Source organism: Hoplias malabaricus, chromosome 17 (assembly GCF_029633855.1).
Source record: "Hoplias malabaricus isolate fHopMal1 chromosome 17, fHopMal1.hap1, whole genome shotgun sequence".
Lineage (NCBI taxonomy): Eukaryota > Metazoa > Chordata > Actinopteri > Characiformes > Erythrinidae > Hoplias > Hoplias malabaricus.
Genome location: NC_089816.1, coordinates 36,229,496 through 36,255,444, shown reverse-complemented (window position 1 = coordinate 36,255,444; position 25,949 = coordinate 36,229,496). Strand labels below are relative to the sequence as shown.

The 25,949-nt window shown below is 42.5% G+C and overlaps 1 protein-coding gene across 2 annotated transcripts; it reads left to right on the top strand.

Moving 5' to 3' along the window:
- The first annotated feature begins 7,451 nt into the window (after positions 1-7,451).
- On the top strand, positions 7,452-23,808 carry LOC136673180 (major histocompatibility complex class I-related gene protein-like). 2 transcript variants are annotated; one of them, XM_066648504.1, is made up of 6 exons: positions 7,452-7,584; positions 8,872-9,135; positions 10,073-10,348; positions 22,706-22,993; positions 23,073-23,346; positions 23,494-23,808. In XM_066648504.1, exons 1-5 carry the CDS (start codon positions 7,530-7,532, stop codon positions 23,273-23,275), a joined length of 1,086 nt encoding a protein of 361 aa, XP_066504601.1. In that variant the 5' UTR covers positions 7,452-7,529; the 3' UTR covers positions 23,276-23,346; positions 23,494-23,808. The 2 variants fall into 2 exon arrangements, with proteins under 2 accessions (XP_066504601.1, XP_066504600.1); XM_066648503.1 differs by lacking the exon at positions 10,073-10,348.
- Positions 23,809-25,949: the final 2,141 nt, after the last annotated feature.

Sequence of the window (25,949 nt, the reverse complement as noted above, 5' to 3'; positions counted from 1 at the left end):
CTCAGTAGAGGCCACACAGTCTCCCTACTGAGATTCTACATGCTGGTCCTTAAAGGAGATGTCTACGATTGTGGGGAAAGGCTGTTCCCTCTGGTTTGTTTACATTCAGAAGCTCCGTGTCTCTTTTTTGAGAGACCCCCCCTCCCCCAATTTACTGACTCAGGGCTTCTTAAACTCTGACATTTCTTCAGCAGGAAAAATAACTGGACAGCCTTCCTGTATCTTTTGCCAAAAACTGATTTTTATGCAATGTGCAATTTTATAGATATTTAAAAGAATACAATGTAAGAATTGTTTTTTTTTGTCTCCTGAGCACCCCCTACCTGCTGCTGAGTGTAGTTCATATTTACAGTTCTGTTGTGAAATGGAGTCTCACACACATCTCTCTCTCCCTCGCTCATTCTTTTTGCAGAGTTGTAGGGAGTGTATTAAAGCAGGTAAACTACTAAAATGTGGCCTGGGGTTGAGAAACACTGGCATAGCAGTGTATACTGTTCTTTATAAACAATATATTCTCTTGGTGGAACACATTGTGACTAACTCACTCTCTGCAGTTTTCTGGCAAAGAGAAAAAATACTATTCACTGGACGAAATTGAAATGTAAATGTGCACTAAAATCTGAAACATTAGCTGTGATCAAAAGCCTGGGCTGTGTTTCCAACAGTAAACAGATCTATATGATATTGTTGATATTGTCTTGTTTGGCATTCTTTTCTGTGCTTATCGTGTTCAGTTCTGTTTCCCTTGAATTGTATCTCTTTCCCTTATCTGTTTAACATTATTGTGTGTGTGTGTGTGTGTGTGTGTGTGTGTGTATGAGCTGATATTTTCATTGTCACGCTGGATTGCGTGCGAACCTTTATTTTGCAGTTTTTGTGTATTTCAGTGTCTAATAAACTCAGTCTCAGTGTGTTTCTGGCTCTGTCTCCACTTGATAATGATCATATACAGTACACACATGATCCCCATATCATCCTTAAATAAATTCCCCCAAAATAAAAGGCACAACACAGGGGACAAAATACACAATTGAACAGCAAATTAGGAACAAAAAGAATAATTTTAAACATGATCTTCTCTTTTAACATGGACCCTAACCCTGTGGTTCACACTGAGCGTACTAAGACTTGCCTTGGGAATATAAATAAACAGCTTCATTCGTTTTCCAGAGGAAAAACACTGATAAATTATAAATAGAATAAGATAACTGTTTTTTCTGGACATATTTTTACACTTAATCATCATCATTATCATCCATATGATGCATGATTTTGTACACTACTACTTTTTTCAGTCCCTGATTTATGTCAAGGCTCAGCTACAGTGTAAACCAGAATGAGGAGATATTAGTGTTAGAATAATAAAACCATTTACATGACGGAGGTATATAGTTATATTGCCTAATTTTCTTGTCATCAATGTCTGGGAACCTGTTGTTTTGGATTTTAGTTAATAGGTCTACAGTTGTTTATATTTAGAACCTGAACAGCTCTTGACATCATTTGTGCATAAACTGTTAATTCTCAAACATCATTGGTTGAGAGTTAACAAAATGTATTTTCTTTAATTTGAATAAGTACATAGTACTTTATCTGCTTAATTTAGTGTTTCAGTCGATTTATAATTTCTGATCAACACATTACAAGTTGATTTCAATTTAATTGTGTTCATCTGCTGAGTCAGGATGAATGTGAAGGTAATATGTGAATGTATTCTGGGTATTGCTGTACATTAACAGTATTTCTCTGCAGACCTTGCAGCATTATCATCTTATTGAAAGTGTTTAATCATAATAATTCAGGAAAAATCTGTAAAATAATGGTATTTCTCTCTATAAATTGTAATGCCGTCACTTTATTCAAAGTGCTGAATTGTAATAATCAAAGAAAAATCTGTTAAATAAAAGTATTTCTCTGTAAAACATTTAGTGTTGTCACTTAATTGAAGTGCGTTATCATAATAATTCAGGAAAAATTGGTAAAATAAAGATATTTCTTTGCAGAAATTTTAGTGCCATCACTATATTGAAAGTGTTTTTTCATAATTCATTAAAAATATGTAAAATAACGATATTTCTCTATATAAATTTTATTGGCATTTTCTGTAAACGTATTTTTTTCCACTGAATTTAAATTAGAAAATTTGACTGTAATTTTATGGTTTTTGTTTGGCAGCGATTGCTGCCAGTCATTTGACCATATTTTTATGATTTTTTTTTATTACAGTGTATGTGAGAGTTGTTGAGATGCTCTGAGCTCTTACCCGTGAACACTGTGTGAGGAAAGCAGGAAGACTGAAGACTCCATTCATTTCACCACAAGTCATTCATTTCACAAAACTGAGTCTTCAAGATTCTAAGGTGTTGAATTTCTGGTGCAGTTCAGATCTCACCTGCCCTGCTTCCACCATTTTACTGTACGTTCACTTCTCTTCCTTCAAAGAAGCCGAAGTACAACCACAGACAAGAACACTGCATCATTACACTTCTGTCCAATCCCAGCTTGAATTGTCTAAATACAAATATTCAACTTGCTCAGAGTGCTTTTGTTTTATTGGATAATGAGCAAATGTCTCATTTTCTACTTATTGTAATTGTCACATATTCAGAAAGGTTTAGTGTGTAATGATTAACTGCAGGGAAACTTAGTGACTGTTGCTGATAGGAACCAAACTTCTCCATGACATGCACTGATACTGCTGTTCCATTTACCCTCCTGAACCATGACTGAAGCTGTCCACAAGGGTGAGTGTGTGTGTAATTACATACAGCCACACACAACAGGAAGAGAAAATACGAACCATATCTGAACAGATAAATCAAACTTCATACACAAAGTGATTCAAAGTGGCCTTGAGGTTAGAGAAGTGAGCTCGAGGCCAGAGGGTCACTGGTTCAGTTCCTGGGACCTGTAAGAGAACATTCATTCACAGCTGAAGTGTCCTTGAGCAAGGCCCCTAACCCCCAAACTGTCCCTGAGCGCCGAGGTGGTCACAGCCCCCTGCTCTGGTGGTGTGTGTGTTTACTGCCCCTAGTGTGTGTGAGAAGAATGGCTCACAAGTGTGTGTTTATGTGTTTACTGCCAGGGATGTGTCAAAAGCAGAGAAGCAATTGCCCCAAGAGATCAATAAAGGTGTTTCTTCTTTTATTAGTAGGATATTCTACCTCTCTTTGAATTATATGGAGTTGATAACAAAACAATAAAACAGACAAAATAAAAACACAATAAAACCATGGTGTAGTTTAATTCTGATAAATGGTGGTGGAAGGGTTTGGGGGGTGAGTGCTTCCATAAAAAAGAAAAAACTTTAAACAGTTTCAGCGTCTATGGCCATTACCTCGTGATAAAGAGAAAAAAAAAAAAAGACATTTGTACTTTTTATTTATTGTGTGTTTTCTGCGGAGCCTCAGTGGGGGGCTCTCAGCTCGTCTCACACTCACACTCCCTTCTTAAAGACAGTGGCCTGTGCGTAGCCCAAGGCCCCAGAGATGGGTCAGACGTGACTCTGTAAAGCCTCTCTGCTGATGGAGCTCCACCTGCTGTGCACAGAGAGTAGTGCAGCTTTAAGGAGCTCCCTCTGTCTCATCTTACCAACAGTGAGAGAAAGAAAGGAGAAACAGTGACAACAGTATGAGCCTCAAACATTCAAGTAGAAGCTAAAAGAGTGGTTTGACAGTGGATGGGGAAGGGTTCTGCACTCTTTCCCTCATTTTTCAAACATTCCACAGGGAGAAAGGACACTCGAGGAGAAAGGACAGAACTTTGAGGAGGGAGAGAGAGAGAGACAGAAAGACAAAGAGGCTCAAGAAAGAACTTCTGGAACCTGTACCTGGAGATTACCAGCAAGATCTACTGACCAGAACTCTGCTCTAGACCTTACACTGACAGCACTGTGCAGTCTGTGTAAATAGTGGAGGAACAGGTGGAGATGGTTCATCCTGATTAGGAGGGAGAGGAGGTCTATGGCTCCCTCTGGTGGCAGGAGGCTTCCAAGCAGGTTGACCTCACAGACACATACACTATCTATCAAATGTTTGTATGTTTGTTTTGCTATACTTGTGAGGACCTTCCATATAAACAATGATTAACTAATTAAAGCTACATCTAACCCTAACTCTAACCTCAGTAACCAAACGTCAATCATTTCACTCTTAGTTTTTTAGGTTAAATAATGTTGTTGTAAAAATGCATTAGATGTTGTGAGGACCACCAAAATGTCAGATAGTCCTGTCCTCACAAATGTATAAAAACCTGCACACACTGCTCATCAAATGTCTGAGCTAGGGCTTGTTGAAGTTAAACTAAACCTGATCTGGGAAAGGACGCTGAGAGTTAGATTTCTGAAATGTTTGAAGAGCAATGTTTCATTGTGTGTTTGTGTGTGTGTGTTTCCTAGGGACGGTGTCAGGTCGTTGTCTTTCTCTGAGCTGATAATCAGCGTCACACAGACATTCTCCACTCAGCAGCAGCTCGATCAGGTGTGTGATTTGATCCTGTAAAAATAAAAATGTACATTGTTTCTCCCTCTCTCTGTTCCAGTGGCCAGTGCACCTCAGACAGGTGACACCACCCAGAGCACAGCTGGATTAACATCTGCAGTTTCAAATACAGTATTTGGTTGATCAGCGGTTTTTGATGAAACATCAGGTCAGATCTGTGTCTGTCCAAGTCCTGTCAGAGCCTGGGCTGCACCACCACTGTCCCCTGTTCACTACATGTTCCCATTACTGTGTGAATCTGGAGTCCTCCAACCCACACACTGTGAAACAAGACCCACACAGTCAGGTTTTGTGCGAGTCGTTCTGATTCTGCTCTGCTTCTGACGTCAAGTGCAAACCTTTAGAATGGCCCCGCCCCCTCGTCTGAGTCTGTCCAATCACAGCGCTGGACCCGTGTTTATGTGAGAGCGCAAAGACGAGGTTAAACTCAGCAAAACAGACACAACGAGCGCGGAGAAATAAGAGCACTGAGTAAAAACGGAGAAGAAAGAGAACAGAGTGAAAACGGCTAAAAACCAGAGCTTCTGCTCCTCGCTCCTCACTGCTGTGCGCTTGGGGTCGGGGTGAACAGTGAGCGGCTCATTATCATTTAAAGGAACAGGTGCTGAAAGCGGGCGTTCTGAACAGGGGCTGTTTACACAGGGGGAGAACACTGCTGTGGGGTTTTACAATGAGACTAATGTATGTGTGTGTGTGTGTGTGTGTGTGCTCTGTGTTGTAAAGCTGCTGCGGTTTAAGGAGGAGAATGCAGCGGTGGGGTTTGAATCAGCGAGCTCCGCTCTGAATCAGACCATCGAGAAAACTAAAGCCAACAAGAAATGGGTCTCAGAAAACCAGAGAGAAATCACAGACTGGTTCAGAGCAGAAACAACCTGAACCTCCTTCATTCACCTTCAGCTCCTTCACGTTCTTCCATCAGCTCCCGCTCTTTCTCTACAGTTTACACTCCGTCTGAACACAGAAGTAACGTCTCTGACTGTTCTTTTATGTACATTTTTTTCATGATTTTTTTTTGCTTAGTGCTTTTTTCAACCTGATTCTGCCACAAAGTAAAATAAACACTATATATGCTTCATTAAAGGACACAAATCATGGAGAACATTTAGAAAACAATGTAAATATATAATTCATGTTAGTAACAGATCTACGCTTCATTGTTCTATGATATTTTGATCCAAAATACTTTAACATACAGAAACATTCATGCTCCATTACAATTAAAATGTCTTTGTTAGAGAAATAACAATGTGTCCTTCTTTTCAAACACTTGTTTCCAGAATTATTTCAGAGAGAACAGCATTTTTGGAATAAAACTCAGCCATGAGAATCATCAGGAATGTTTCATTTGAGGATGAACACTGATTATAGACGATGTTGTTTTATTATCATACCCTTTACTCACTCAGTACTTTTTTATTCGTACCTATCGGCTTACTTTCTCTGTACTTACCCAGTAATTAGCGGGCTATAATTTAAAGTGTTACCTACAAATTAATGTGTTTCCTTCTATTCAGTGAGGACAAGACTGTTGATACAAAAAATAAATAAAGAAATAAAACTTTAATCTCTCTTTAGAAACGGAAAGTAATGTTTGTACATTAATGAACTCATCACTTGGCACAATAACTTTTGTAAATGTGACTCAAGAGTGTGTTGATGTGGCACCGTATTCCAGAGATTACAGCTCCACTGTTCTACTTTCAAGGCAAAGTTCACCATTATAATCTAAAACCCTGTATAAAACTGAGTGTGTGTCCTCTCCATGTGCTGCTCTGCAGTGGTTTGCTCTGGAAACCGCTCTAATGTGTTTACGAAGCCCCAGTGTCTGTAAATGGGTAAAAAAACAAAGTGTCTGGGTCCGGTGCTAGGCTTTCTCTCTCTCTGCTCACGGCAGAGAAACGCCATCTGGAGGTTTTTAGACAACGGAGAGACTCCAAATGCTGAAAAGCACCAACCGAGATGAGGATGTTGATCTATTCCTGCTCCATAGGGGGGTACCACTGACTTATTTCTGCTGTTACAGTTACATTACTTAAGGTGGAACTGACTCTAAATTCAGGAGAGCGCTAACTGCATGAAAGTAAACACAGAACGAAAGCGCTACAAAACTAAACAGCTCGAGTTACACATGAGTTTCTGTGGGAATTCAAACAGTGAATAAACACTTACAGACAATTTACACTTCAGACACCAACAAGATACAGTCACTATTCTCCTCTAACACAAAAGAAGATTGGATAAACGGGTTGGTCTACCACGTTGCTGTCAGTCCATGTGTCAGCAGGCTGTGATTGTTACTTTGTTGTAATGTACTACCATAAAGCTTATAAAGCTTAAATCACCACAACAGAAAACGCTCCTAAGAGAAGTATAAGCAGGAGGAGATCACTGCCTGAGGGTAAAGTTTTACAGTGTTAGAAAATATGTTTTATACGTATAATTTTATTTGATTCACCATGTTTTGAAACAAGTAAATAACAACAGTACGATATGGTTTTACAATGCACCTGAGGAAAAGAGAATTAGAGAAAAAACACATGAAAACATTAAAAAATAGCAGGTCCGAGCATGCACAGTGCCACTGATAACAAAAATAATCAAAAATACCAACAGGTCGTGCAACATGTCAGAAGTCCTGCACCGGGGCCAGAATCATTTAGACATCTGGAAAACTATTCTCAACAACCTTTATATCACACTCTGACGACTCTTCTACTGGTGGCTCTGAGGAGTACATTAAACAGCTGCATTTTTGTTTTACATCAATACAGAAAATAAAGAATGAAATAAAAACTAACAAAAAAAAAGTAAATCTCAGTGAGACATTTCTGAAGCAGGTTTTCTCCTGTGTGTGGGAATGTCCTGTTACAGTGCTGTCTGTGTTTGTGAGAACATAAGCATGACAGTGAAAGTGCAGTAAAGTGAGGGAGGAGGAGGAGGTGTGTTCTGTGATACACAACAGATTCAGTTCACATTACAGCTCAGGTTTAGCTGCATGTTCCTGAAGGATTTTGTGAAACTTGTGGCGAAATGAAGGGGCTCTTCACTCTCCTGATGTTGGTGATTCCTCACTCAGTGTTCACAGGTAAGAGCTCAGAACACATCAATAACTCTCACATGTTTACTGTCCCTGGGGAGGTGCTGTGTGTAAGAACCATACCGCTAGAATACACTCAGAATGGACTGTGGATTGTGGACATGGACTGTGCTCTCTGTATCATCTTAGAATCACACTTTTTTCCTCAAACATCACATCAGTTTATCAGGTTTTTGTGGGTCTGTATTTTCTGCCTTATATTTTTAATCAGTTTTATACCTAATCACTCACAGAACAAAATAAAAGATAGAATAAAGCAGGAAAAAGTAAATGAAAAAGAAATCAAGAAAAATGGAACAGGAAACAAGAATACTACAGCATTTACAAATTTAACTGTTGCCCTATGAGTCCTGTATGAGAGGAGCTTAGCCTCGGATGGTCCCCTCGCCTGTAGCACAGACAGAGACATCAATGACCAAGTTGTTGCCAAACCATTGTCAGAGAGTGGTACCCCTCGAAGTGCAGCCCATGAGTGACCTGCCACTTTATCAGGGGCATAGCACTGTAAACCATAATAATGACCTGAGTCCTTGCTTAGAGAGCAGGAAACAGCATGGTCACTACAACAGACAACGAGCTGGTCGGTGTGCAGGACGTATGGCACTATTCTATTGCGTGGTAGCTACCCAAGTTGGTTTGGCACGGCTCGACACAATTTTCAGCTCTAGTCCCTTGTCACTTTTCCACTTCCACAGCTCCCCCCTGAAATGTTTCTGGTGTCGTCTCTAACCCCGTCTCTAAGGGGAACAGTGGGCTTTGGAAACCACAACAACGGCGGTGGTAACCTTAAGCGGTGTTTACTCATGGTGTATCGGCGTGTTGTTGTTGTTTGGGACTGAACACAGCTCCGTCATCAGTTCAGACAGATCAGTAGAGTTTGTTCCTTCCTTGTTGCAGCGTCCAGCTCTCGCTGGATTCTTTCGTCGGCCACCGATCCAAGGAGCGTTTGAACCTCTTCAAAAGACCACGGCGTCATTTTACGAGCTGTGACTCTGTTGATTTAAAATCTCGATCTGTGCTATGTGCAAGGGAACCATCCAACACTTCCACAAACTAGAAATTACAGGAAGATCATGACTACTCACTGAACTGTACTGATGCACAGATGATCATCTCTTGATTAAATATAAATTCGTATTAAATCTGTTGCCTATATTTGTTGAATTGTAGTTTTAAACTTGAAAACATTTTAATAAAAGTGAAGGTAGTGTATCAAACACTTTTACTGCCAAGGTTATTCTAGATTCTCTGATTAAACCATCTCTCCTCCTACAGATTCTCACTGTCTGGCACTGATTTCAACTTTCATCAAAGGAGACACACCGTTTCCAGAATTGAGCGCAACTCTGGAGCTGGACGACCTCACTGTTGCATACTTTGATTTTGAGAAAAAGGTCTTTTTTTCCAGAGACCCCCATAAAGAGGAGGAAGTGGACACTGTGGTTGACCCAGAAACTGTCAAGACTACATTATCCTACCTGCAGGATGACTTTGAAAAAACGTGGATTTATGTCAGTCATGAATTAAACGTCACTGAAAGTAAGTTACATTTTTCCCCAGTAATTTACTGTGAATGTTACAATTCATCAAAGCTGTATGCAATTAGAGGGCAGCACAGTGGAGCAGCAGGTGGTGTCTCTGTCACAGCTTCAGAGTCCTGGAGGTTGTGGGTTCGAGTCCCACTTCAGGTGACTGTCTGTGAGGAGTGTGGTGTGTTCTCTCTGTGTCTGCGTGGGTTTCCTCCGGGTGACTGTCTGTGAGGAGTGTGGTGTGTTCTCCCTGTGTCTGCGTGGGTTTCCTCCGGGTGACTGTCTGTGAGGAGTGTGGTGTGTTCTCCCTGTGTCTGCGTGGGTTTCCTCCGGGTGACTGTCTGTGAGGAGTGTGGTGTGTTCTCTCTGTGTCTGCGTGGGTTTCCTCCGGGTGACTGTCTGTGAGGAGTGTGGTGTGTTCTCCCTGTGTCTGCGTGGGTTTCCTCCGGGTGACTGTCTGTGAGGAGTGTGGTGTGTTCTCCCTGTGTCTGCGTGGGTTTCCTCCGGGTGACTGTCTGTGAGGAGTGTGGTGTGTTCTCTCTGTGTCTGTGTGGGTTTCCTCCGGGTGACTGTCTGTGAGGAGTGTGGTGTGTTCTCCCTGTGTCTGCGTGGGTTTCCTCCGGGTGACTGTCTGTGAGGAGTGTGGTGTGTTCTCCCAGTGTCTGTGTGGGTTTCCTCTGGGTGACTCTATGACTGTTTCTCTGACTCTGGGATGAGCTTGGGTCTAGGGAACTTTGGCAGTGTTTCTGTATAGAGTTGAAGGATGGTGTACTCTGAATAATTACACCTGAGTCTCAGGTTTGTCCCTTGATGCAGTGATGGAATGCGTTCAGCGAATTACACCTGATCCCATGTGGCCATTCTTATTACAGTAGCAAGCCCAGAGAGTTTAATTGTGTTGTACTGCGGGTAAATTAAACTGATCACTATGTTTAATTTTATTTTAGGGATTTATGTTGAGCAGAAACTCGTGATGTGTGGGCTGATGGATAATGACCGGCCTGGACCAATGATCATCAAGAGTGCAATCGGAGGCTCCACAGCAGACGAGCTGTATTATCACGAAGGCAATCTGACATATCAAAAGGCTTTATATATGAGAGACGAAAGGTTGAAACAAAGCCTAACAGTAAATCAATGGCGTTTTGAAAATCTGTACTACCCAGCATGCATTAAAACACTCAGAGCTTACCTTCAACAGAGTCATCAGGTGAAGCGTGAAGGTAAGTTACAGATCATTAAATCAGGAAACTAAATATCTTTCAATTTAGCTTCAAGATATGGATGTTTATTTTACTGTTTGAATGGTCTGTATGATCATGCTGCAAATATAACCCATATTCTATATCTTTTAGCAACATGTCCTGAATTTTTGGTTTGGACAGGACTTCGATGGATAAAATAAAATGTAGATAAAAATATAAAAAGTACTTTAATGAGATGTTTTTAAAACTACACTGAAAATCATCAATAAAAATGAAAAACAGGGCTGCGAGACTCCAACCATGAGCTCTAATCTCATCTTGCGTTCCCACTGTACTGTCACTTTAAGAATAATTATCTGCTAACAATTGCTGCATTTTTGTGAGCTCCTCTGAGTCTGAGGAACTGACAGGAGGTCAGAGGTGTGTTTTAGTTGTGGTCTGAAATGACTTTAATACATTGCTGTGTTGTTAAACTCGCTCCTAATACTGTACTGAATAAGCACGCTGGTAGCCCTGTGAAAGTGCCCTGTGAAAGTACTCTCTGTGCTCAGTGTGATTTCCATGTGCGTCCCCTGCTGCCACATGCCTGGGTGTAAACTGACGTCAAGTCTAGTACAGTCATGTCAATTTTGTAGTGCTTTTTAAAACTTGGTGTCACAAAGCAGGTTCAGACAGTGAGAATTAAAACACAGTTCAAATGAATAACCCCAGGTGAGCAGCTGAAGGTGACAATGGCAGAAAAAAAACTCCCTTGAAGTTGGAGAAAGAAAAAGGAACAAGACTCACAGGGGACTGTTACCGTGCTTGTTTTAATGACCAGGGGTAAGAGAGGACATAACATGAGATGTGTGAAAATCAGGTACTATTGATGACAGTTTAAGACAACACACACTACTGCTGCTCTTAATTAGATTTAATTTAACTTCAGTAACAATACAAAGAAAAACAAACATGGAAAAAGAAAGAAAGAGCACAAAATAACTTTTAAGACAAAAAGAAACTACAGAAAAGACAAACAAAACTACATTTAGAGTTCACAAAAAGAATACAAAGGTGAGTTATTCACATAGCCGACACACTCAGGTGGACTATGGACAGTGCCAAAGAAAAGAAAAGAACAAAACAACTTGCCTGCCTAACCTACTAACTTCCCTAAGAAAAAATACATGAGTGGCACTCGCCCCTTACCTAGTGTGTACAACAGTTTACTATCAATACGGCTGGGTGTTTTTACTAGCCTGTCCACGCTGAGGTATTGAACAACTAAAGGTTAGTACATAGTCACATTTACTTAGATACCAACTTTAACTCCACAAGGAAAACAAGTAGCTTAGCCACAAACAAGCAAGTTAGCCACAAACAAAACAACATGGCCTCCTCTGCCCAGCTCTCTCTCTCCTTTCTTCCAGCATGGGCCACCTTTAAACTAGAAGCCCTGCCTTCACTCCAGAAGCAGCTCCTTTCATTGGTCAGATACAGGGGTTGCTGTTGATCACCTGTAATAGGACAGGATTAAAAGAGCAAGGAAAAAGGGGTGTGGAGAGAAAAAAAACAGACAGCCTTTCTGGCATGTAACAGGGACCTTCCTCAAACACATTATAAAGAGTAGAGATTTAGTTTAAAACTGCAGGGAGGAGCAGCGGTGGAGTCTGTAGATTGTGGACTTTGGTAAAGGTCTGTGCTAAATCAGGTCGCGGATGTGGTGTGAAGGATGGAGTGTAGCAGATGGTGGGAATGGAGGCAGATAACTGGTCTCACGGCAGTGAGCAGGAGCCTCCTAAAGCCAGTCTTCCATCTGTTTCCCCCCGAACAGAAGGGGGTCATTAACTCAAAGGAAGTAGAGTGGCATCGGTTCAGTTTGATTATGTATTTGTGGATTATACAGAATATGAATGGTGTCCGAGTGTGGTGATCTAACTACAACAACCAAACTAAAAGAAGAGAACCACCCCCTGCTCCACAGTCAACAAACCTGAGTGATCCAGCGGGACAACAGCACCAGCAATTTAATAATCCATATACTGTAAATTTAACTGAAAGCCAGTGCCAAGCTGATAGATCTGCGCTGATATGATACAATTCTGAGTTAAAGACATAGTTCACTATTATAATCAGATCTATAAACCTCTCTAATGTTGTTTACGAAGCCCCAGTGTCTGTAAATGGGTAAAAAATAAATAAATAAATAAATAAATAAATAAATTCTCTCTCTCTCTCTCTGCCTCTGGAGAGACTCCAAATGCTGAAAAGCACCAACCGAGATGAGGATGTTGCTCTATTCCTGCTCCATAGGGGGGTAACACTGACTTATTTTTGCTGTTACAGTTACATTACTTAAGGTGGAACTGACTCTAAATTCAGGAGAGCGCTAACTGCATGAAAGTAAACACAGAGCGAAAGCGCTACAAAACTAAACAGCTCGAGTTACACATGAGTTTCTGTGGGAATTCAAACAGTGAATAAACACTTACAGACAAGTTACACTTCAGCCGCATACAAACAACAGTTGTTTTTCTCTCAAACACACGGTTCCACCTTAAAAGAGGTGTTTCTCCAAAGTCAGACGTTCCCTTAAGTTGATGTCTGATATGTACAGCTGCGTATCATCAGCATAACAGTGAAAACTGATGTTTACTTATAACTGTGCCCAGTGGCCGCATGTCTGATGTGAATAACAACGGCCCTTAAACAGAACCTTGTGGAACTGCGTATGTCACTTTTGTGGAACTGGATGGTACGTCTTTTACCTTTACAAACTGATAAGGTTGAGTTAGATAAGATTTGAACCAGGCAAAAGCTGTTCCTGTGATTCCAACCATTCTTTCTGATCTTTCTAAGAGGATGGTGTGGTCTGTGTGTCTGCTGACGGCCTGTGTTTATGGAAGGGACTCGCTGTGCACATTGTCTACATATAATTTTGTTTTCTGTGTTTTGTTTTTTGCACACAGGAGAAGCTTAGATACAGACTGATAGACACCTGTTACATGTACTCAAGAAAGTAAAACAAGGATATGTTTATATTATTTTCACTGTAATGGAAATTATTTTACTGTTTATGCTTGTTTAATTATTTTGGACAAAACACAACACGCATTCAACTCAGTTCCAAGTCCATCCCCCAAGCTCGCCCCCCCTGCCCCAAACACAGCCACCCCACAAGCTCAAGTTGGCAGCTCTGAAGAAAATGTTCAGTTATTCACACTGTTCACACACACACTTATACTACAATTCATAGGTTTTCCTGTTACAGTTTACATTTATAGTGGACCCTATGTGTTGTTTGCATTCCAGGGTTAGATTCAGTACCAAGAAAAAACACTGACTTGTACTTCACCAATAAACATGGTGGTAAATTCATGCTTAAATCACCACACACTGACCTCATAACTCAGAAAACAAGTTCACAAGAGACAACCTACCTCCACAGCACAGTTTGAGATGAACATGTGATAGTTTAGACGCATAGACCGCACCACACTAATGTGTTAGAGAACTGAACTTTGGAGTCTCATTACTGCTTGACTGAATTTACATCCGGTGAGGAGTGTGGTGTGTTCTCTCTGTGTCTGCGTGGGTTTCCTCCGGGTGACTGTCTGTGAGGAATGTGGTGTGTTCTCTCTGTGTCTGCGTGGGTTTCCTCCGGGTGACTGTCTGTGAGGAGTGTGGTGTGTTCTCTCTGTGTCTGCGTGGGTTTCCTCCGGGTGACTGTCTGTGAGGAGTGTGGTGTGTTCTCCCTGTGTCTGTGTGGGTTTCCTCCGGGTGACTGTCTGTGAGGAGTGTGGTGTGTTCTCTCTGTGTCTGCGTGGGTTTCCTCCAGGTGCTCCGGTTTCCTCCCACAGTCCAAAAACACACGTTGGTAGGTGGATTGGCGACTCAAAAGTGTCTGTAGGTGTGAGTGTGTGAGTGAATGTGTGTGTGTGTGTGTTGCCCTGTGAAGGACTGGCGCCCCCTCCCCTTGTGCCCAATGATTCCAGGTAGACTCTGGACCCACCGCGACCCTGAACTGGATAAGGGTTACATCTATTTACAGCCACTAAATATAAACATGATATTATTTCTGACGCCGGGTTCCTGTTCCTCTCTCCAGTGAAACCCAGAATGAGGCTGATCCAGAAGAAACGCTCTGTGTCTGGGTGGGATGGGGTCAGTTGTCTGGCCACTGGTTTCTACCCCCGTCACATCAACCTCACCATCCTCAGAGACGGAGAACCAGTCCCTGAGCGACTGACCACTGGAGGAGAGCTGCTGCCCAACGAAGACGGGACCTACCAGATGAGGAAGAACCTGGAGCTCCGTGGAGAGGACCTTAAACACAGTGTCTTCACCTGCAACGTCACCCACCTCGGCCTGGAGTTCCATGTGGGTAAGGAGCTGCAGCCTGCACTAGACTATGCTCAGTCCACTCTGGGCCTCTGGATAACCAGTTATGTGTTTCAGAGCTGGATCCAGGGAAACCCATGGAGCTGATTGTTATCCCTGTGTTGGCGGCTGTGGGTTTGGTGTTTTTGGTGGGAGCTGTGATCTACGTAATGATAAAACACAAAAGAAAACAAGGAGGTAAGAGACAAAACGTGGTTCTATGGTTTAATATCCACGCTCTGATTAATGCCAGTGGATGCCAGAAGTAAACCGTGTTCTACAGCTCTCTTTTTTGAACATCCTGTTATTTCTCTTTCTCCCAGCTACTCCTCAGATCAAGTATTCAGCACCCTCCAGTAAGTTTTTATTTATTTATTATTATTATTATTTTTTTGCCTGGGGCATGAGCATATGACCAAGAAAGGCGGGGCTTAAACCAAAAACATGAATATTCTCAAAAATATTCTGAACAGAAGAAGATTATTTTATATGAACCCTGGATACATTCCTAAAAATAAAATAACCGTATTTATGTAGAAATTAAACAGGGGAAGGAAAAAATGCAATAGGAAAAGAAAAAAAAATCAAACATGCATTCGTCTTTAACATGGACCAGACCACGCTGTTCACACTTGTTGCACTGGGAATATAAAGATGAAGGTTAACAGTTATGAGATCCTTTCCTTCTGCCAGAAACAAACAGCTGATACTCCATGGAACTTACAGTGGTGAAGAGAGATGTATAATGCACAATTTAACTAATTGATTGCAAAATATTCTGCAGTTAAATCACACTGCCCCTTCTTAAGACTAAAGCTTTTAATAATAAATATTTAAAATATGGGAACACACCCTGGAGGGGGCGCCCGTCCTTCACAGGGCAACACACACTCACACATTCACTCACACACTCTCCAATCCACCTACCAACATTTTTTTTTTGGAGCGTAGGAGGAAACCGGAGCACCCGGAGGAAACCCACCACACTCCTCACAGACAGACACCCGGAGGAAACCCACGCAGACACAGAGAGAACACACCACACTCCTCACAGACAGTCACCCGGAGGAAACCCACGCAGACACAGAGAGAACACACCACACTCCTCACAGACAGTCACACGGAGGAAACCCACGCAGACACAGGGAGAACACACCACACTCCTCACAGACAGTCACCCGGAGGAAACCCACGCAGACACAGGGAGAACACGCCACACTCCTCACAGACAGTCACCCGGAGGAAACCCACGCAGACACAGGGAGAACACGCCACACTCCTCACAGACAGTCACCCGGAGAAATCCCACGCAGACACAGGGAGAACACACCACACTCTTCACAGACCATTCATCCTCGTTAGGGAGAGAGAGGTCCTGTGGCTCCCTCTGGTGTCCAGAGGCAGCCTAGCAGGTTGACCTCATATTTCCATATTTCCACTGAAAATCCATCCATCCATCCATTATCTGTAACCGCTTATCCAATTTAGGGTCGCGGGGGGTCCAGAGCCTACCTGGAATCATCGGGCGCAAGGCGGGAATACACCCTGGAGGGGACGCCAGTCCTTCACAGGGCAACACAGACACACACACATTCACACCTACGGACACTTTCGAGTCGCCAATCCACCTGCAACGTGTGTTTTTGGACTGTCGGAGGAAACCGGAGCACCCGGAGGAAACCCACGCAGACACAGGGAGAACACGCCACACTCCTCACAGACAGTCACCCGGAGGAAACCCACGCAGACACGGGGAGAACACACCAACTCCTCACAGACAGTCACCCGGAGGAAACCCACGCAGACACAGGGAGAACACGCCACACTCCTCACAGACAGTCACCCGGAGGAAACCCACGCAGACACGGGGAGAACACACTACACTCCTCACAGACAGTCACCCGGAGGAAACCCACGCAGACACAGGGAGAACACACCAACTCCTCACAGACAGTCACCCGGAGCGGGAATCGAACCCACAACCTCCAGGCCCCTGGAGCTGTGTTCCACTGAAAATATAAGTAGTTAATTAATACTACACCTAACCCTGACCTTACTCTTAGTGACCAAAAGTAGATTATTTCACTTTTAGTTTGTCACAGAAATGAACTGGTATTTGTTAAAAAAAATTAAATAAATAAATAGATAAACATTAGAAGTTGTGAGGAGCATAACAATGCCGTCACATTACACAAAACCTGAGGTATTCCTATCCTCGTGAGGACATCTGGTTAATCTTAAACTAAACCTGATCTGGGACAGGACAGAGTCAGAATTATGAAATGTTTGAAGAGTAGTCTTTAATTGTCCATAAACACAGTCTGTTTCTCATTTCTCTCCTGTTCCAGGAGACAGCGCACCTGAGGCAGGTGACACGACTCAGAGCACAGCTGGATTTACGTCTACAGCTTCATGTACGGGATTTGATTGATCAGCTGATTTGTGATAAAAGATCTGCATCTGTTCAAGTCCTGTCAGAGCCTGGGCTACACCACCTTCGACCACTAGGAGGTGGGCTCACAACCAGAGCTTACACTACCACCTCTAGCCACCAGAGGGAGGTAGAAATAAACATGGGGAGCTAATCAGCAGCTTCTTCTCACACCTTTGTGGAGGAGCAACTGGTACCTCACTGAAATGTTTCTGAAAAAATAGAAAAGAATAGGAAAGAGAACAGACACAGTTACTCCTCGGGCTCCCTGAACTTTAAAGGGGACGTTAAAAAAAATATCTGGAGCCCACCAACCCACACACTGTGAAACAAGACCCCAGTCAGTGTTCTGTGCACTGCCTCAGTCAGAAACGCGGGATAAAACGAGTCGTTCTGATTCTGCTCTGCTTCTGACTTCAAATGCAGAGACTTTAGAATGGCCCCGCCCCCTCGTCTGAGTCTGTCCAATCACAGCGTTTATATTTAATGTTCCTAACATAACATTTCTGGTGTATTTTCATGATGAATTGTTAAAAGGACCCTAATCATGGGGGTAAATATTAAACCGTGCAAACTCTTCATTAAAGTTTAGACACTGAGCTGCAGTTCATTGTTTTGCTCCAAAATTCATTTAAACACCACTTAAGATTTTCTGAGCTTGTTGTTCATTTACAGAAACAGTACTGTTATAGCAAGTGTGTAAATACCACCAGGGAGGAAGGCAGAGATTCTTAGGCCCAAGGAGAACTCAGAGGCATTTTCTCCATTCTCTAGTTTATTTAGACAGTCACAACAGATTATATAGGGCTTTTGACACGTACACTTGTTCTGTTATCTCAGGTTACTTCCCGTAATCCCAGACATTCCCAGTATGATTCTGCCTGCTCACTTCTCCTTGTGAATTCCCCGACCCGGGGACCGTCATGTCTTATTACCCAAAGCCCAGACACTCCCAGTATTGGCCTATTAAGCAGTGCACCTTTCTGTTATCCACTGCACTCTCTAGACAGTATAATGTCTTACAAACGAACACACACTGGAGGGGGCACCAGTCCTTCACAGGGTGACACTCACTCACACCTACGGACACTTGAGTCGCAAATCCACCTTCCAATGTGTTTTTGGAGCGTGAAAGGAAACCGGAGCACCCGGAGGAAACCCACGCAGACACAGGGAGAACACACCACACTCCTCACAGACAGTCACCCGGAGGAAACCCACGCAGACACAGGGAGAACACACCACACTCCTCACAGACAGTCACCCGGAGGAAACCCATGCAGACACAGGGAGAACCCACCACACTCCTCACAGACAGTCACCCAGAGGAAACCCACACTGACACAGGAAGAACACACCACACTCCTCACAGACAGTCACCCAGAGGAAACCCACGCAGACACAGGGAGAACACAGCACACTCCTCACAGACAGTCACCCGAAGGAAACCCACGTAGACACAGTGAGAACACACCACACTCCTCACAGACAGTCACCCGGAGGAAACCCACGCAGACACAGAGAGAACACAACACACTCCTCACAGACAGTGACCAGGAAAGGGACTCGAACCCACAACCTCCAGGACCCTGGAGCTCTGACAGAGACACTACCTGCTGAACCACCATTCCATCACTTGAACATTTCAGTCCAGTTCTATCATCACTCCATTGGCTGCCTGTTAAACTCTGCATCGATTACAAAACTCTGTTATTCACGTATAAAGCTCTACATGGGCTCGCTCCTGAACAACTTCAAGATACTATTTCCAATTATGAGCCTCTCATGATTACTTAGATCACAGACTACTGGCTTTTTAATTGTTCCCAGAATTCAGAAGGCCTCAGCTGGGGGAAGAGCCTTTTCTTATAAAGCCCCCAGACTCTGGAATGATCTTCCAGAAAATGTTCGGGACTCAGACACAGTCGCAATCTTCAAATCGAGGCTAAAAACACATCTGTTTAGTTTATCTTTTGGTAGTTAATGCTCCCCCATAGATAAAGGCGGCAGATCCGGGGGGTCCATGGACACGGGGAATTATAGTAAACTGAGACGCTGGTGTCGATCACTCAGGTTTGTTGACGGTGGAGCGGAGGGATGCCAGTGTTTCAGGAAGCTCTCGTGTCTGTGTGTCCTCCTGGTTCTCTCCTTTTAGTTAAAGCTGTCATAGTCAGATCTGCCGGAGTCATTAGCCACACTCTGGAAATGTTCACATTCTCTGCTTTACATTCAGCCAAACAGATCACAACTAACTCCATCCCTCTACCTTTTTCTGAGTAAACGACCCCCACCTGTCCGTCTGGACACTGATGGATGACTGTCGAGCTCCTGCTCCACTCTTCAGATCAGCTGCCCACGCTCCAGCAACCACCACTGGCCTCGGAGCTGCCCCTACACTGAAGTTCTCACCGACTCCTAACTGTTACCAGTAGATTGACCAGAGGAGGGTAGGTCCCCTGTGTGAGCCCTGGTTCCTCCCAAGGTTTCTTCCTCAGCTCCAGGCCTTGCTCTCCTGGGGGGTTTTACTTTTTTTTTTTTTTTTTTAATTTTTAGATTCTTTACATTTTTAAATTTCATGTCAAAACTTTACTGGAATTCTGTGAAGCTGCTTGTGATCATCAACTTGTCATCAACTGTAAAAAGCGCTACACAAATAAATTTGATTTGATTGAAATGGCTGTGTTAGAGGAATATAAAAGTGATTTCCATCATCCATCAGCTGTTCTTCAAAATTCTTCCAAAGAGAAGCACAGTGTTTTGGAGTAAATCTCATCCTCAGCTGCTGGATTACAAATGAAGTTTATGAGAATCTTCAGGAATTCTTCATATATTTTAGGAAAACCTTTGAAATTTAACATTTTAGATTTTATTTACAGTAATAATAATTACATAAATGCACTAATCTTTTGGCCTGATGATGTTTGTAAGCGTGACCCCAGACTGTGTGCGGATGTAGGCCACTTGTGCCAGAGCAGTGTTGCTGCTGGTCCTCTGTCAGTGCTGAAAAACTGCATGTGAACCAGTTAAAGACATTAATTCAGCCACAGTTCACAAAATGGTTCGGGCCCCAAACATTTACATCTGGTGACATCTGGACCCTGATCAAGTGCTTGTGTGGACTTTAGGCTGTGAGTAGTCCACTCAGGTGCAGTCGGCCCATGTGGCAATGTGCCAGATCAGGCCCAGAATCAGTTCAATACCAGGGGTCCCCTCTTAACCATCTTTATATCAGACTCAGACGATATGTGAGCGTTTACTGGTTCTGGAGAGTTAATGAAAATGCTTCAGTTTTACATAAACACATAAAGGACATTTTAGTCTCTTCACTCCTGCACATGGGAGTGGCCTGGAACAAAGCCAAATGAATGTGCAGTGAAGTGAGGGAGGCAGAGGAGGTGTGTTCTGTGATACACAACAGATTCAGTTCACATTACTGCTCAGGTTTATCCAGGCTTCCTAAAGACTCAGTGAAACTTGTGGCGAAATGAAGGGGGTCTTCACTCTTCTGATTTTGGTGATACTTCACTCAGTGTTCACAGGTAAGAGCTCAGAGCACATCAACAACTCTCTGTCACAGGTGTTCCTTTCTGCTCCTGTTTTATCCCTATCGTTTAACTTCTCTATCTTTCTTTCCATAGTGTTTTGATCTCCGTTTGTGGTTTGTGTATGTTTACCTAGCCATTTGTATGTTTCGTCATCTCCTCGTTAACCTGTTGCCACTCCTGTGTCAGGTGTTCCCTATTATTGTTTCCCAGGTGTTTGTCTTCGGCTCTTATATTTAGGTGTGTGTCTCTAAGACGTGTTTGTTGGTGTTTAGTTTTACTAGGTAAAGTGTCCAGTGTATTTTCTTGTAGTTATTGTATGTACATTTCTGATGAAATAAACCTCCTTGCACCTGTATCCGTCCACTCCTCACACCCACCCTGACACTCTCAAATATTTACTTGTGCAAGCAAATGCAATTAGAATACACTCAGAATGGATGGTGCTCCCTGAGTCATTTCTAGAAAGCCAAACAATACTATTTAAAGCCTATGTTTGTCAGACCGCATTTAGCCATTGTCACAGAGGTGTTTCTTTGTTTCCATGTGCTGTTTATTCTGTGAGTGTGTTGTACAGAAAATATGGAGCAGGTAATAAATTCTGAAATATATATCACATAATTACATATCAAAATGGTTTAAACATCCCAGATGAAAGAATGAAAGCAAAATAAAACTAAATATATTTGCTTAATTTCAATGTTGTGGCTATTTATTAATGTTTTTATTCTGTATTAACAATACTTTAGGGGCAGCACTGTGGCGCAGCAGGTAGGTGTCGCAGTCACACAGCTCCAGGGATCACCACTGGGTGACCGTGTGGTGTGAGTGTGTGTCGGGGAGAACACACCACACTCCTCACAGACAGTCACCCGGAGGAAACCCATGCAGACACAGGGAGAACACACCACACTCCTCACAGACAGTCACCCGGAGGAAACCCACACAGACACAGAGAGAACACGCCACACTCCTCACAGACAGTCACCCGGAGGAAACCCACGCAGACACAGAGAGAACACACCACACTCCTCACAGACAGTCACCCGGAGGAAACCCACGCAGACACAGGGAGAACACACCACACCCCTCACAGACAGTCACCAGGAGTGGGACTCAAACCCACAACCTCCAGGCCCCTGGAGCTGTGAAAGAGACACACCATGCCGCCCCAGTGGGATTCACACTTACTGTTAAATCTGTCTGGTTCTCCTGTGCTGCCTGGTTCAACAGCATCAGAATTACTTCAGATCTATCAGTTGAGGAACACACCACATCAGCGTTCCTCTGTCTCTGTGATATTGCTAAATTAAGAAATGCCTTAGGTCCCAGCCTGATGTAGAACAATCAGTTCATGGTAAGATTACTGTACTGTTGTCAGGATGTTGGAGCAGAAAGCTTTATAAACCTGCAGCCAGGGTTCTTACTAAAACCAGAACATCTGATCTTATCAGCCTTGCAGTTAAACCTATACATCTATAGGACAATTTTAAAGTTAATAAAGCACTGCATGGTCTCACTCCTGAGTATTTAAGTGATCTCATTTCCTATTAAGAACAACCACAATTGATTACATCACACTGCGCTGGCAAGAGGAAGAGCCTTTTCTTATAAAGCCCCCCACCTCTGAAATAATCTCCCAGATTAAGTTCAGGCTTCAGACACAGTTACAATCTTCAAGTTCAGACTTATATTTAATGTCAGTTTTAGTGATTAACAAATCCCTGGTTTTCTTCTGAAACCACACTCATCTCACTCTGAAATTGCTAACAATCCCTATGCTCCATACAGCTAAAACATATATAAAACAAAAATAAATATGAAAACTCTGTAATTTAAGAGAACTAACAAGCAGTGGTTGTGCTGGATTTAAAGGTCTGCATTTAGTGGTGAGACACATCTCTGGCCAATCAGCACTCTGCAGGGTTTACAAGTCACTTGGAAGCAGTAATTTTGAAGCTTCAGACTTACTGCTGCTAAGTGCAGCCACTAAATCTAAAAATGATATTATTTCTGACGCCGGGTTCCTGTTCTTCTCTCCAGTGAAACCCAGAGTGAGGCTGATCCAGAAGAAACGCTCTGTGTCTGGGTGGGATGGGATCATTTGTACAGTCACTGGTTTCTACCCCCGTCACATCAACCTGACCATCCTCAGAGACGGAGAACCAGTCCCTGAGCGACTGATCACTGGAGGAGAGCCGCTGCCCAACGGAGACGGGACCTACCAGATGAGGAAGAACCTGGAGCTCCGTGGAGAGGACCTTAAACAGAGCGTCTTCACCTGCAGCGTCACCCACCTCGGCCTGGACAACAAGCTGGACGTCCATCTGGGTATGGAGCTGCAGCCTGCAGTAGACTCCCCTCAGTCCACTCTGGTGCTCTGGATAACCTTCTGTGTTCTGTGTTTCAGAGCTGGGTCCAGGGGAACCCATAGAGCTGGTTGTTATCCCTGTGCTGTTGGCTTTGGGCTTGGTGTGTGTGATGTGTGTGGTGTGTGTGTTGGGAGCTGGGATCTGTGTAATACATAAGAAAGAGAACATGTATACGGAGAAGCAAATCTGGTTCTGCAGCTTTTATAACCACACTCTGATAAATGCCAAATACTGTCTCTGATTAAACTCTCTAACCCTTCTGTTTATTGTTCTTTCTCCTAGCTTCTCCTCAGAGCGGATCAGAACCCTCCAGTAAGTTACACACCCTCTATGTAAAGTGTAATGTGTGTTTACAGTGAGCTGTACAGAGTATACACTGGGAGTAGTGTAGAATCCTGCACACACACAAAATATCACTTCTCACATGACACTAACTCACTCTTTTTACTCTGTTTTCAGGAACTGAAGAAAGGGAGAAGATTTCACTGGATGCTTCAGAAAACTGAACATGTACAAAACTTACACATTTCATCTAATTAACAAAAGCACATTAGCCACGTTACAGAGTCTGTACATTTCTCAGCTGTTATGTCACTGAAAGTAGCTGAAATAGAGGATCCTACACAGCCTCTGTCTGACAGCTTTGGAGATGGTCCTGATGTATCCAACGTCTCCAGATTGGAGTCTGTCTTTAAAATATTTTAATGTGTTTAAACTGGCCCCATTCTCTTTGAAAACACTTGATTGATTCTGAAATAACATTTAACAGCCTTATGTTTTAACTTTTGTCTAAGATTAGAATACAATATTTATGCCAAATGGGACACTACAGAAAATGTAAAATGTTTCCTAAACTCAGTGACACTCAAAAGTGTGGCATCTTTTTGCTGATGATTTATATTTAACCTTTTGATTAGTTTTTAGTATCTTCAGCTCTCCTGTCTCGTTTTAATGAGGGTATTTTATTGTATTATAGCCTTTTACTAACTCGGCTCAAATATGTTTGGCGTAACTGGTACTGCATTAGCTTGGTTTAAATCTTATCTTTCTGGTAGGCAGCAGTTTGTTTCAATGGGAGGTTTTCAATCTGACACCTGCTCCTTATCACATGGTGTCCCCCAGAGCTGTACTCTGTATTTAAAGGTGTAATTGATTGAGTTTGGTCATTTTTAGTGTTGTACTCTGTAGCACACATTAAACAGCTGCTGTTTCTGGACTGAAATGGCCTTTGTCTGGTGTAAAGTGTAATAAAAAGTAAACTGATTAAACTGAATTGAATCTTACAAAATAAACTTAGATGTGCATCATCTCGTGTTCGTAAATATCTTCCTGATCACTGGAACAGTTTAGGGGTTTTCAGTTCTGTTACACATCCACAGCACTTTACACTGAATCATGGCACTGTTCACACTGACAGCAGGTGCAGAGCCTACGTTAACTGTACAGAGACACTACAGCTTCCTGATTCCTCCAGCAACACACAACAACAAGGATGGTTTAAACTGTCTGTATCTCTCTAGACTGCATGGAAACAGCCAGTGCACATCTGTTAAAGCAACACTAGATCATATTCTTTACCTTAAAATTACAGCCTCAAAACCATTGTGATGCTCCACTGAGCTGCAACAGCGAAAATGTTCTTTAATAACTTTGTGGTTTTGATGATTTTTTTAAAAATTGAGTTCTCTTGATTGGTGACAGTGGTGCTGCAGGTGGTGTCTCACACACAGCTCCAGGAGGGTTGCCAACCATCTCAAAAAATAAAGAAAAGTCCCGTACTTAAACGTTAAGAGTGTCCTGGAGCCGTTGTTCCCACATGCGGAGGTTTTCTGCCTCAGGCACGCTCTCACAGCGAGAGATGAAACACATGCTTTATCGTGTGTTCACACTAGCAGCTTGATTTTTTCGCTTGTCGCTGTGTTGCCTGTTTGGAGCTATATTAGTGTCAAAAGTTTTATTCATTTGAAAAAAATATCTTTATTGAACTTTGAAAAATAAAGCAATGTTTTCAAAGTGAGCTCTTTTAGGAGAGGAGTGGACGCCATCGCCAGAAAAGTGCGGCTGTGGAACTATGCTCTGACAGAGTTTACAGCTCTTTCACTGCGATTGGTGCTCAATGTTGTCTAAAAGAGCTCTGTACAGGACTATGTCACTAAAGTCAACGTTTTACACTGAATATTGCGTATAACGTCAGTGTTCAGTGATATTTCTCATTGTCAACAGTGAGGAAGCTCCTCTGCCTTCATTGCTATGCTGCCAATCATTAGACCACGCCCCTCTGCACTGATGTCCCGCCTCCCACGCGAGATCAGGGCATAAAACTCTGAAACTGAAAATAAATCTAAAAAAATATGAAACAAAAAAAAAAAAGATCTGAATCTGAAAACATAAAATCTGCAGTTGAAAAATATAAGACGTCAAATACCAAAATATATAGGAAAGTGAAAAATGAAAATGTATTAAAAACAAATTGAATAATTTAATCAAAATTCTATTTAAACTGAAAAAAATCATCCTACACTTATTTTAGTTTTGAATACATTGCTCACATGTGCTGACTCTGCCTTCACCCGGAACATTTACTAGGGCTCGAGGAGGATAAAGTCCGGGTAATGTCCGGGACCGATGTTGTAGGTCGCGTTCACACACAGCTCCTCCGGGTAAACACCGAAACATTTCTGGATTACTGTGCATGTGTGAAATGGGCAAATGAAAACTAACTCTCTCTCTCTCTCTCTTTTTTTCTCATGATACAAAGTAGCTTTATTGGTGTGACTGTTATGAGAACAATATTAACAAAGCATTAAAACAGGAAACAATAACAAAACAAAATAATAATAATAAATAAAATAATACAAAATTAATATATGTGAATATATACACACAGACTTTTATGTACACATTTAAATACGTGC

Coding starts and splice junctions, on each gene's coding strand:
- LOC136673180 (XM_066648504.1), top strand. CDS start 7,530: ATGAAGGGGCTCTTCACTCTCCTGATGTTGGTGATTCCTCACTCAGTG. Junction 9,136..10,072: donor TGAATTAAACGTCACTGAAA/GTAAGTTACATT, acceptor ATTTTATTTTAG/GGATTTATGTTGAGCAGAAA. Junction 10,349..22,705: donor TCATCAGGTGAAGCGTGAAG/GTAAGTTACAGA, acceptor TCTTCTCTCCAG/TGAAACCCAGAGTGAGGCTG.